This window comes from Dermacentor albipictus, chromosome 5 (genome assembly GCF_038994185.2).
Source record: "Dermacentor albipictus isolate Rhodes 1998 colony chromosome 5, USDA_Dalb.pri_finalv2, whole genome shotgun sequence".
In the NCBI taxonomy this organism is placed as follows: domain Eukaryota; kingdom Metazoa; phylum Arthropoda; class Arachnida; order Ixodida; family Ixodidae; genus Dermacentor; species Dermacentor albipictus.
In genome coordinates, this window is record NC_091825.1 from 105,949,345 (window position 1) to 105,963,266 (window position 13,922).

The 13,922-nt window shown below is 44.7% G+C and overlaps 1 protein-coding gene across 1 annotated transcript in view; it reads left to right on the plus strand.

The window, feature by feature from the left end:
- The window catches only part of LOC139059997 (synaptophysin-like protein 2), a 34,597-nt gene that overhangs the window by 5,172 nt on the left and 15,503 nt on the right, over positions 1-13,922 (plus strand). Inside the window, exons 5-6 of the mRNA XM_070538673.1 lie at positions 4,663-4,876; positions 12,445-12,645. Of these exons, the coding sequence (XP_070394774.1) occupies positions 4,663-4,876; positions 12,445-12,645 (415 nt within the window). The remainder of the gene's footprint in view (positions 1-4,662; positions 4,877-12,444; positions 12,646-13,922) is intronic.

Genomic DNA, 13,922 nt, shown 5'->3' on the forward strand with positions numbered 1-13,922 from the left:
CGGCCGCTAGCCCAGCAGGGTAAGTCGCCGAGTGGACTTGAGCTCAAAACTAGTTCACCAAATTTCCGTGGTCAAGATGGCTCTATTAAATAGTTCATTTAGTATTTGGCAGTGGAATTGTAGGGGGTTCAATCATAAGAAGGCGTCTCTGCAGTAGTTTATTAGAACGCATGGTGTCAAGCCTCAAGTTATCATGTTACAGGAAACACTGACGTCTAACGTGACCTTAACGAATTTCAAAACGGAAGTTAAGGATAATGAACAGGGCAGAGGACTCGCTACTCTCATTAATAGGAGGTTGGCGTATATTAGACATGATCTTCACATGGCAGATTGCAAGATTGAATATATTATGGTGGAAGTAATCTTAGGTCGGCAAAGGTCATGTCAGAGGAGCGTTTACCTGCTAAACCTGTACAGCAGCCCCCGGGACACGAAGCAGAGTTTCAAATCTCTCTTGACCAAGGCAACCAATCTGGCTAAGGATGCACCGTTGCTTATTGGAGGGGACTTCAATGCACCATATCATGTGTGGAAGTATGCTTATAGCACTATTAAGGGGGAGAGACTATGGCAGCAGGCACTAGACTTGAATTTAACTCTGATTACAGACCCCTCATATCCCACCAGATGTGGCACGTCGACATGTAGAGATTTGACACCTGATCTCACTTTTGTTCGGGGGGTGGTGGATTCGTCCTGGTCCAATTCTAATATAGATTTTGGTAGCGATCATTACATACTTATGATTACTTTGGTAGTGGCTAATAAAAAGGAGCGCACATTCAGGATGGTTGACTGGGATGCATTTAGGAAAAGAAGAGCGCAGAGAATCGATGATGAGGGAAATGAGTTGACCTTGGAACAGTGGACTAGTCAGCTTAAAAGTGACGTTGAGGCGTCCACTAAAGAGGTTAAGACTGATATTGACACGGAACACATGGATAGTCGCCTGGCACATTTGTTGGAAGCAAAGCAGTCGATGTTAGCGAGATGGAAGGGTCAGAGATTAAATAGAAGGCTTAGAAAGCGTATAGCAGTGGTTAATCAGGAAATTGAAGACCATTGTCGGGTACTGTGCAAGCAGCAATGGGATGAAGTGTGCAATTCTATTGATGGTCGCATTAAGAGGGGAGGCGCCTGGAGTTTGCTCAGACATTTACTAGATGAGACAAACACTAAGTCTAATCAGAGGACTGTGATAGGTAAGCTGGTCCATCAGGCGTGTCGGGACTCCACGGAGCAGGAGTTGCTAAAGGATTTGGCTCAGAGATACCTTCCGTTGGAGACCTGGCACGATACACCTGATGTGGTTTTGGAATATAGTGGAGACGAAAATGCAGCTATGGACGCGGAATTTACTGAAAGTGATATAAGGATGGCGCTGCAGAATCTTAATGGTCGATCGGCATCAGGGCCGGATGGCATTACGAATAAAATGCTGCGGAATTTAGACGATGGGTCAATTGAGTTCCTTACGCGGCAGATCAATTGCCTATGGAAGGAAGGCTCTTTCCCGGAAGAGTGGAAACTGGCAACTACTGTTCTGATACCCAAACCGGGGAAGGCCATAGGGCTTGAAAATCTCAGACCCATTTCCCTGACGTCGTGTTTGGGAAAAGTCGCTGAGCATGCCATTTTAAATAGGCTAACGCGTTATGTTGAGGGCAATGGGGTCTTTTCGCACTCGATGATAGGATTTCGGCCCGGCCTCTCGACTCAGGATGCTATGATCAGGATTAAGCATCAGATCCTTGACCGGCGAACAAGGGATACTAAGGCACTAATTGGACTTGATGTGGAAAAAGCTTTCGATAAAATCCGACATTCTTTCATTATACGGGTGCTATCGGACTTGAATTTGGGGCAGCGGCTTTTCAATTTTGTCAAGGCTTTCCTTACGGATAGAAAGACATGTCTCAGGTTTGTGGAGATAACATCGGAAGTCGTTAAATTGGGTTGCTGTGGTACTCCGCAGGGATCCGTACTCTCGCCTATGTTATTCAATCTGGCGATGTCGAAGTTGGCTAATAGACTGGACACTGTCCAGGATATTGGCTATTCTATCTACGCGGATGACATTACTATATGGAGTGTCGGTGGTAGTGATGGAGAGCTTGAGGCTAGGCTACAGCAGGTGGTAACGCTTACGGAGGAGTATCTGGGTCTCATGGGGCTCAAGTACTCCTCTAAAAAGTCGGAGTTGTTGATCTTCAAATCTAAGAAGCTAGGTCGTAGGCCGAGGGGTTGGGTACCGGACGTTGAGCCTTGCATTAGAATTATTACTAGGGAAGGGTCGGTGATACCCAAAGTTGAAGCAATCAGGGTCCTGGGTTTTGTACTTGAAGCGAACGGATCGAACATTAGAACCATTCAGCGTATTACCAAGAAAACGGAGGAGGCCATAAGACTTATAAGAAGGATCTCTAATAGGCATAGGGGTTTAGGAGAAGAAGGTGCAATGCGCTTAGTTCACGCATTTATTATGTGTCATTTCTCATATGTGGCAGCTATGCTAAATTGGAATAGGGGGGAGAAAAATAAATTGGATGCATTAATCAGAAAAGCCATCAAGGCTGCGCTTGGTCTGCCTATAACTACGTCAAACGATATGTTGTTACGACTGGGTTTACATAATACTTTAGATGAAATTGCTGAGGCTCAACGTTCCGCACAGAGGGAGCGGTTGCTAGGTACACCACCGGGTAGGTATATATTAGAGTCAATTGAAGAATCGGTGGCTGTGTCGCACGATAGGGCGCCCCTACACGAGTTGAACGTGAACCTTAGGGCAAATATCATGGTTCGTCCATTTCCGCGGAATGTGCACCCCGTGCACAATGTAGGGAGGCGGGTCGCGAGAGCTAGGGCTTTGTTACGAGAGGCAAAGGATCAGGAGGAGGAGTCTGCGTTTGTTGACGCCGCATGGATTAATGGTAAAAATGCTTATTCGGTGGTGGTAGTAGATGGCAAAGGGAGCGTTAGAAATGCTGCTTCCATTTATACCAAAGATCCGGGGGTTGCTGAACAGGTGGCTATTGCTCTAGCACTAATTGATTCTAGAAGAGTTTTGGTGTTTAGCGACTCGCGATCTGCGATTACAGCCTTCTCGAGAGGACTTGTTGCGGAACCGGCTAACAGACTGCTGCAGGGTAGGGATATCACTTCGCATACCGTTACTTGGTTCCCGGCGCACATGGGGACAGTGGAGGGAGCCCCGCGTAACCTCAACGAGGTGGCGCACAGGGAGGCACGAGGATTAGTGTGCCGTGTACTCCCTGAAGGGGCTGGATCTCCCGCTCCTGAGTACAGGGACCAACTGTTAACCTACAACGAAATCACCAAGCACTATTACTTAGGGCGCAGGGCATTCCCGTTGCCACATCCTAAATTAAATAGGCCGCAGGCGGTTACATTAAGGCTTCTGCAGACACGGACGTACCCTAACCCTGTCATCATGAATAAAATTAATCCGGACTGCGGGGTTTCAGTCTATTGTAGTAAGTGTGGGGGTTTGCTCGATTTACAACACATGCTGTGGCGCTGCTTGGCGTTGGCCGGTGATGGTTCTCGAGGTGAACAGTGGTGGCAGCGAATGCTGCACAGTGAAGTGCTGGCGGACCAGCTCAGGGCTGTCCAGAGGGCCCGTGTGATAGCAGAGGGGCTCGGCCTCTCTGTACCGACGTGGGAGTGGCCCGCATCAGTCCCAGACTGATCCCTCAGGACCTAAATAAAGTTCTTCATACCATACCTCCAAAATTATAGCAGGTTGTAGGCACTCATGCACTGCATGTTTTTTGGTGAAAGTGCTGTAGGTGTGGCATTCGAATGGCTTTTAAGCAGCAGTATGGGATGTAGAAAGATGAAAGAATGGCCACATGTGAGGATAGCTTAATGTTGTGCACTCTCCTACACTAGCCATCCATTATTCTCTCCACCCAGTGGCTTGACCTCGTTGAAGACGAGAGTTCTCATGTCAGTGTACACTTTATTGACAAAAACTGAAGGCCAACTGACTGTTGCCAGATGTATCCATTAGCCTTTCACATAGTGTGACTGCCTCCCAAGACTTGTCTCTTTGGGAGACCAATACCTGTGTTGCGTGGGGCACTTTTAATCATAATTGAGCCTGATTGGGACCTAATTTCTTTTATCACAATTCAGCCAATTGCCAAAGGCACTGATCATGATCTAGTGGAACTCAATGAAAATTGCAAATAACTGTGTGGATGGATGCCACTGATGTTTCAGTGGACTCTTGCAGTGTTCCCGTCTCCTGCAAAGTGGCATTAGTTACAGTGCTGCGACTATAGCTGTGATTGCTGGGCACATGGCAACAGATGCCATAATACACTCCTTAGGTTAATCTACAACACAGCCCTTAAAGCACATGTGTAATACATATAAAACATTAGGCCATATGGCAAGCCTTCTTTGAAATAAAAAAAATATATATTCCTGTTGACTTTGATGGTCATTGGCGAACTGGCCATTGAATGTACACGTGTGAAAGGTGCGCACAGATTAATATGTAGCTTATATGTTCTCGACAGTGTGGTGTAATCAGTTGGCAGGCTTACTTACCACTGTTTCCTTTTTATATGTTGCAGCACATCCCACAGGCAACATGTTTCAATGAATTGGTGATGTCTTTGAATGCAGGATGTCCTACTTCCCCTTCCAAGTGCCCCGTTCCTGCCCTATCACGCCTGATGACAGCACCCTCCAGAGCATTGAACTTCCCTTCAACTTTGCCAGCAATGCAGAGTTCTTTGTTGCCACAGGCGTGCTGTCGTTCCTGTACTGTGTGGGCATCCTTGGCATTTATCTATTCTCCAGCAAGATGTATGCAGAGAACCAGACTGTCCCCATTTTGGTAAGTCTGAGGATGATGAGCACTTGGTGTTAAATATCATGGGAATATATCTATTTATATGCAATACAAGAACAGGAAAGCTTTCACTACTGGATATCATTTAAATGCGTCATTGGATTTCTCTTATGAAAGAAATAGTGCACCCATGACAATGTTAAAACTAGCGATCCTGTTAAGTGAAACCGCGTTAATGTTTCTTGCTGTTGCATTTTTCTTGATACTATGTCATGTTTTTGCTGTCCCAATTTAAAGCCAATTGACTTCTATGTACTATGCTCCCATTTGATATGCCGCCATTCTGTAATGTTCCGGCATGTTTCATTGCATTTGAACATGATGGTCACCTAAATTTACCGGTGCAGAAGCTAGTTCACTCTCTTACGTTGCTATGAAGATGATACTTGCAGTTAAGCCTGCCATGCTTCGCATGTGGCCCCGCCCTGAAATGCCAGAAGCATGTGGTCGTCAGTCCCGATAAGTGTGTTCCGGTGCGATATTAGTTTTCGCCGGTTACCTAATGTCAGCTTCGCCACATTACTGCTGTGTTATGAGATGAAGCACATTAAGCATGGAAGGTGGCCATGGAATATAGTATCTGCCCCTTAAACATACAAGCACACATGCTCCATCCCTGGTTACAGTATGTGCACCGACATGTCTAATAAGTGTACTGGCAGCCACTCAGAGCTGTTAATGACGTTGCTGTGGCGATTTGGGACCTTCCTCATTGTCACATTTTTCCAGCCGTTAAGCCGTTACATTTTGTTTTTCCATGGCCTCACAAAACCGTTTCTGTAGGGTTGCCCATTACAACCTCAGTACAGTATAACCTCAATATACTCCAGGCTGTTGTCTTTATGGCTTTTACATCATTTTTGCATGTTTCTGGCATAAGGTCCTCAGACTTCTGGTTATATTTTTTTCTTTCTTTTACTTCAACAGCAGTTATGAGTGGGAGAATGGGGGTCTGTGTGTCCTGTGCATCCTTTCAGGCATATAGGTTCTAACAGCAGTGCTGCCAGAGCACCATGGCAGCTGCTGCTTAGAATCAGACATCGTAGCACAGCACAGAAATGTGGACAGAGCAGAAAGAAGGGAGGAACAGCGTGAGGGGGGTGCAGGTAGGTCTGTTGGACTGCCATCAAAAAACCCCCTTCATTAACTTTTATTTGTTACTCTGTGGATGTGCTGTAAATCACATGCGTTGACTGAAAGTCGCATGAATAACATGCAACTCACAAGCACATATTACCTTGTTTTCCAATGTATAAGTCGCAGTTTTTCCCCAAAAGTCTTGTTGGCACGTTTTGTGCAATGGTGTGACACATATATGCATAAAACCATGTGTGCCGGCACAACCAATATATGAGTTCTTTTTCTTCTTTACATTACCAGAAACCATGCACATTGTGACAGAAATCAAATCTTGTATTAACAGTGGAGCGCCCATTGGTACATATGTTCGCTCTTAGGGCTTGCCGTGTAGGTAGAGTGGCAGCAAAAGAGTAGCAGCATGAGTGCAACCAACATGGCTTCCATGATATAGATGCCTTTGTGATCGGAGATCGCACTGTAATTCGCTGTTATAGTTTAATTTTTCTTACATGAAAAGTTAAACCCACGGAGCTGATGCAATAAAAACCTATAGGGTGCCACAATATTTTACCATTATGTTGTGGTGCCCTAAATGTACCTGTTACAAAAAGCAGCACTTGGTTATCATCATCACTGGTTGCCTGTGCGAGAAGTCGTAGTGCTTCTGGCTTTCGGTCGCCATTTCACGTTTTGCAAGTTTGTGTTCAGGATGGCTCGGGCATGTTGCGATCATTCATGTTTTCATCTAGAGCATGCCGCGCTGCGGAGGAAATTCCAGCGATGTGCCTGCAATGTTACGTAAATGCTATTCAGAGGTCGGCGACTGCGTACCCAGCGATGCTGCTGACCGTAGTGGCTGCTGAAGTTCTTGACAGCGTGTCGGAGGATGAGGCCTTCGATGGCTTCGAATGAAGTGCAATGAACATTGGTTCACTGCTCCTAAGAAAAGTGTTTGTTGAAGGTTTTTTTCTCCTATAATTTGTGGTTCATAAAAGTTTTGCTTACAGAAATTAAGTGCCCTGAAATAAGTTAGTTTGGAATTTCGTGATGAATGTACATGCGTGCATAGTTTCATTATGCCAGCTAAGTTAAAGGGGGTATGTCTTATGTAACAGCGCAAAATATATACCACATATCAATTTTTTCTCCAAAACTCACAAAAAGAGGGGGGGGGGAGGGGGGGGGCTGTGACTTACACAAAGGTAAGACTTACAATGTGCAAAATACAGTATGTTTATGACATGCGGATGATTGATTGCTCCTGATTCATGAGGCTTACCTAAATGCTTGTAAGAAATGGTGGTTCTGCAGGTACTGTTGCTTATGGTACTGTATGCTTATGCACATCCGCACTAGTGAAACTGTGCTTACAGAAAGCTTCTCGCATCAAAATATGACATTGTTAGTTTAACACACTGACCAGTGTTTTAGCCACCGGGGCAATCATGGTCTAGCTTCACTTTCCTCTTGTACGTTGGTCAACATGACTGTAATCGGCTATGAATATTGGCAGAGTCTAATGAGGCACTAGTTTTTTTCAGCACTTGCATGTGTTAATGAATCATCTGCTTTTAATTGGTCTCCTCAATTGGCAGCACTGTAAGAAGGTACTAGGTCTAAGGCCTATTAATCCAGTGGCAGGAAAATGTTGCTGCTTATGGGTCGTCCTGCCGGAATGCAGCAAGTACGTTTCTGCTACTGTTGCCGTATATTCAGACACTGTCATTAACAGCTCTGAACACATCCTAGTGAGTCAAGAGCCAAGAATGTGATAACTGTTAACTGATTGACTCATAGAGTTGAGCAGTGAGAAATAACTTCCTGGCCATAAGTTATCTTTGGCCATAACTTACGAAGACATGCAAACACTTTCAGAGCTCATTGCACCTTGTCTAAATGGTGCGAGTAGCACGTACGGTGCCCGTACTAGAAGCAGGGCTGGAAGTGTATTCCAGGCTGTCCAAACTTTCTCATTAAATGAGATTCAGTGTGCTTTGCTATTCGTTATTTATTTGACTAACACTTTGAAGCAGCGGCTTGTCATGTCTCTGACTCGGAAAGTTTCTGGGTGTGGTCACTATTTCATTGATTATTTTCTGCCTAATCACTCATGGGTGTACTCACTTGAAATAGATTTGTTCTTGCTGCGCACAAGGGGCTTGGAACGTAGGTGTCCTGTACTTTGTAATACCTTGTAGCAATGATGTATTATCGATAATCACTCGCTTACCCTGTGGACTGTTATGAAACGTTCAGCTTCGAACATTCGTGTCGTGTCGGTTAAGTTGCTGTCACCCATGCATTGATTCCAGAGTGCGCCCATTCACTTATTATTGATACATTGGCAATAGAGTGAGGTTAAGTTTGCGTGTGACTTTGGGTGGATGTGTGTCCATGAAACTTAGTATGCCAGGAAGCGGCGCTACTCTGTTTATCCCTGTGTGACGAGCGGTACTCAGTCCTGCCGATAGATGCTCCATTGTTGAAGTCCTTTCTTTAGAAGTTAGCAATACAATGCTGGCAGATAAGTGAATTTTTTTGTCCTCAAGGAGCGCCATGCATCACGAAAGGCTAGCAACACGAGGCAGTCCCTATGTAGCAGCATTCCATGGACTTGGTCACACAGATTCATTTCATTCCTTAATATGTCAATCACTATTATTGCAGCCAGCTACTGCACACATTTTCCTTCTATGGTTCCACATTTTGCAGCATAAGCAGAGCAGAGTGTGTTAGCAAAAATTTAGTAGCATTTCGAACAGCTGATTGTGCAGTAGCAGGGGAGAAGCGTTAAGTTTCGTATTTGTGCGCTTTTGCTGAGGCAATGTGTGGCGTGCCACTGAAAGGTGCCATCTTGTTACTCTAGAGCAAACTGCTCCACGAAAAGGGTCTATAAGAATTACTGCAGCACTCGTGTGCCTTTATGCCTTGTATGTTTATGGTATGTGTTACTGATGTTTGATGCTGCCATCTCGCAACTAGCTCTTTGAGGGTAGTCTCCTGTCTGCTTTATTTCGAGTGGTGGTCTGTCTGATTCAGATCGGCTGTAAATAAATTGTAGCGTTTTAATTCAATTGCTTTGTTCAGGCAAGAGCCGTTTATGCAATTAAACCTCGATACAACGCAATTCTCTATATAAAGAAGTACAGTTGACTTTGGTTAATTTGATCCTTTTGGGCACGACGAAACTGGTAGAATTATCTGGCAGCACAAATTAAACAAAAGGCAGAAAAAGCGCAGAGACACTTCGTTGATTCGCATGGTAGTATTATCTTCAAAGTTATCTTTGCCGCAGTGTGTTATCTGGTGAAGCATGCCAAGCGGGGGGAAAGGGCCACTGTTATGGGACATAGCAGATGTTCATTTACACAAGCACGTGTGCTTTTTCCGGCCACAGTACATCAACTGGCAGGCCTTCAGAGTTTTAGATAGACCCCCACTCGTTCGCTGGCTTTAAACGTCCCCTCGACTTTCTGAATTTTTCTTATTTTACGGCCACCATTTTAGCTAGCTTTCCCGAAACTCGGATGGTTTTTCTCCGCTCCTGGGTGCATTGCGCGTATATGTAAGAAGCGTATACTAGGCCCCGTTAATGGCCTCAATATGGCACATGCATTACAGGTGAAATGAGGGCTCAAATCGCCACAGCAACATCAGAAACAGTGCTGAATGGCTGCTGGTATGCGTGTAAGGCATCTAGATGCTTGTACTATGTCCCGTGACAGTGGTCCCTTTCCATTCTTCATAAGCTTCACCAAAATAAATTGTGTATGCTTCACTGCATAACATAATTGTAATGTGGCGAAGTGAAGCTTACTTGTGAAGTTCGAATTATTGGGCAAAGGACAGCTTTAGGCCCATTGAAATCTGTGAGCATCAGCCTGTGCATTCGGTTCCGATCGAATTAACCGAAACATCAATCCGGAGACGAATTAACAAAGTCTACTGTATTAACGTTTTATAACTTATAACTTCACCAAATTAAATTGTGTATGCGTCACTGCATAACATGACTGTAGTGTGGCGAAGTGAAGCTGACTTGTGAAGTTCGAATTATTGGGCAAAGGACAATTTCGGGCCCATAGAAATCTGTGAGCATCGGCTGGTGCATTCGGTTCTGATCGAATTAACCGAAAAATCAAATAAGCCTGAGACGAATGAACAAAGTCTACTGTATTAACGTGTTATAACTTGTCGCTAGAACACCATGTATTTTGAACCTCAGTATGACAAATTGTGTTTATATGCGAGTTTAATATAACAAAACTGCACTGCTACTGCCAAGGCACACTAAGACAGTAAATAAAAACTTCCGCGAATGCAGATTGTCCAATGGTTGAATTACATGCAGCTGCTTGCAAACACACCTCTGATATTGTTCGCTGCACTATTAAGAGCTACCACCGAAGCAGAGCAATGTAATGTTCTGTATAAAGTTCAAGTGTGCTAAGATCCCAACACACTGCGTACCGTGGGCTGTGTGCTTTAGGTACATGGGAAAGTGTGTGAGGATGAGCCGAAAATTATGGTGGCTTGATGAGCACCATCTTCCCGCTTGAGCAAGGGGAAAGGGAGAGCTTGCTCAGAGTAGCGAGTTGGAGACATGTTGGCGTGTGCCTCCTTTCCTAGTGCGGCCGTGCTTGTGCATGTCCGAGTGCATGCACAGCTCGCTCACCCTCTTCTAGAGGTAATCTGCTGCACATACAAAGACCGGGCGAAGCAAGGTGGTGTTGCATTGTGCGCTCTCTTCCTGCGTGTCTCATGCTGGAGGTTGTGCAGTCTAGAGTTTTGGAGATGCAATGAAGTGATAGGCAGACGTAGCATTCGCTCCCCACTGCTGGCACTATTTATAATACTGTCATCACACTGAGGGTAACACTATCAGCTGCTGAGGTGGAGTGGACGCGAAAACCCGGCCGCAATTAGCTTTGCTTCATACCGCTAATATGAAGATATCGTCGCTGGCTCTCAAATTCAACAAAATTGTGTTTTTTTTTCTCATTTAAGTGTGCTTTTTCTGATTTGCCCAGTTATCAGAAAATATTTCGGTCCTTTCCATGTAAGAAAAATCCATTGGCACCTCTAATTATCTGCAAAAAAGATCGAATTTCAATATAACAGAGCAAGTCGCCAATTTTACTGCCTTATATATATATAGAGGTTTAACTGCAGATTGTTATCTTTGAGACAGCAAAAAAAAAAAAAAAGCGGGGAGCCGTCAGATGTGTGACAGTCTGTTAGCAATCATAACTGTCCCTGTATTTGAAATTAAAATTTATACAAGTATGTGACAATTTACACACTCAGGAGGAGGACAAAAGGCGAGTGCCTGAATAGGCCCTCTCTCCTATAAAACTGTGCATTGCACTTGAATGAATGTCAGTTACGTAAATATAGGTGCCGCGAACAAGTCCAAAATGGTCGATGCCGTATATTTACGGCGCCGTCGGTACATTTAAAATGCGCGCCAATTTCCTAACTTTTTCTTTTCTTGCATGTGCTGTCACTATGTGGGAATACAGGGAACTTTTTTCTCGTGCCTCCCTCTCTGTTTTCATTGCATGGTTTGTTTTAAAGTTTTTTTGTTCCGGCACATCTATATATTACTGCTCACGCATTGGTGTGGGCGGGCAGCGGTTTGGGTTTTGTTCTGCGGGCCGTTTCAGCTTCTTGCACTCGCAAAACTGATGGCTATCTCCTTACTAATCACTCAAAGGGCAATCGCCTGTTTCTCGCTTGTTTAGTGCTCACAGAGGTGCGTATAGGAAGGATGCTGCCGTGCATGCGTTTCCTTTTCTTTTTTTTTTTGGAGACTCGCGAAAACTAATTGCCTCTAGTTGGCGATAAGATGAAGATTAGGGGAAGTTCTTCACACGTTTTGTTATTTTGATGGGTACACAACCACACAGTTTTCTTGAATGCGCTCACCTACGCAGTTTGATTACATTATGAACGTAAATATTAGTGTAATAGCATGAACATTTGAGACTTGCGAAATATTTTCGTGTGTGCATCTTCTAAGCCTTACTGCATAACAATGCATCAAATATTTAATTCTTATAAGTTTATTTCCTTTTCTAATTGTTGTTACTCACGAATAAACAGTACATATATACCACGCAAAAGATTTTTTTCTCATTTTACCGTCACCCTAGAAAAATTACGGTAAATTTTTTTCGAAATAGGTCCCTCAGAGTAATTGAAACCTGCAATAAAAAAAATCAACCCTGGACGGTTGCATATGATGAAAAAAATTGACCCTGAAAGGGTTAACATATCAATGACACATAAAAATTATATGCTAATATCAAATGAATAGATGAATGAATGTGCCACAGTGCTTGGCACAGTAAAGCAAAAGTTCTAAGTAATTGTAACACAACCATGATAAAATTTTATGCACACTTCAGTAAGGGCAGTGCTGTTAGTGCTTGTGGACATGGATGTGGGAATTTCCTGTCTTTACTGTGCAGGACCTGGGCCTGACAACACTGATGACACTCTTCTGGTTTGCGGGCTCATGTGCCTGGGCCCAGGGAGTGCGTGATGTCAAGTTTTACATGAGCCCTGACAACATTTACAAGTGGCCTGCCATTGGCATATGCAGGGATCCAAATATGGCCATCTGTACTTCAGAGTCAAGCGGAAGCTTTGCCACTCTGAATGTGTCCTTGGTGAGTCAAGAGGGAGCAGGGTTGTGTCTAGCAATAATGACCTTATACATACAGTGCTTACAAAGACGAGACCTTAAAAGAAAGAATGGCAGACGGCAATATGGAGCAAGATTTTGCTCTGCTGTGCAGTATAGTCTTTGTGAAAACTCTATGTTGAATGTGATTTATGAACTAGCCCAAGCCTCCACCTAGTTTAGTCGCACTAAGATCTGTGAAAAGCTCTGTGAAGACTGCGACAGATGTTGTGCCAAAAACGCAGTAGACGGATTGATTTCTTTTTTTCTTTTTTGTTCACTCGTTTAGCTTGTGCCCATCCCACTTCAAAGGGATGTGGCCACAGGCATGATCATCTTCACCATCGTGGTATGCGAAATTATGCAGATGGGTGCCTTCAAATTTTCACTGGCTGTGCTGCTGGCCATTGTTAGCCCAAGGCTGCATTTATATCAGCAATTTGCAGTGGTCATGTGACTATATTTGTCACAACTTGCTGCTTTGGTTGAAAAGGGACCAATTTTGTGAAGTCACTCGCTGACTCAGCTCTGCGACTGGAGTCTCAAAAGTGCTGAACCAATCATCATGCAGGAGCAAAATGTCGGAAAACAAAGGTGTTGTGTCTGACAGAAGAACAGTGCAACGGCGGAGCGAAAACAATACGGCTTTATTTAGCCATCAACTTAACAGCGGCAGGCGAACTGCCCGACTCTAAGTTACAGGAATTAAAGCGTGCGCCAACTTGAATGCCGGCGCTTTTAAGCACAACCAAGGGTGATAATGTTTGCGCTGCTACCACGGCGCATGCCTAGCTGTGATGCCTTGTCGCCAAGGCACGCGACATATCATCTCCCCTACACTTGTTTACTGTCCCGTAGTAGGATTAGGTGCCGTAGCGATCGGGAGGTCCGTGCTGATGTAGTGGGTAGCGGTGACCCTGTTCGGCGGCTTCTCTGGGTGTTGACGGCTGTTCCACAGGCTTGGTGGCGCAGCTAGCGCTAGTGCCAGCTGTGACGTGGTCTTTGTCGTGGAAGTCGGTGGCTGTGATCACCGTGTTACACTCCGGAGCACGTTTGATGTGGTTACGGAGGCACACCCACTCACACACCCCGGAGAATCACAACACTAGCATGATAACACACTAGACCGGTGCAGGCGAGAATGGTAGCAGTGAACCACCTTGGTCCTCAGCAAAAATTGCGGACACGCACGAAGTCTTTGTTGAACGTAGTCGTGCGATGCCTGTGGCGACTGGTGCCCTGAAACTGTTTGCAGGTGACCCG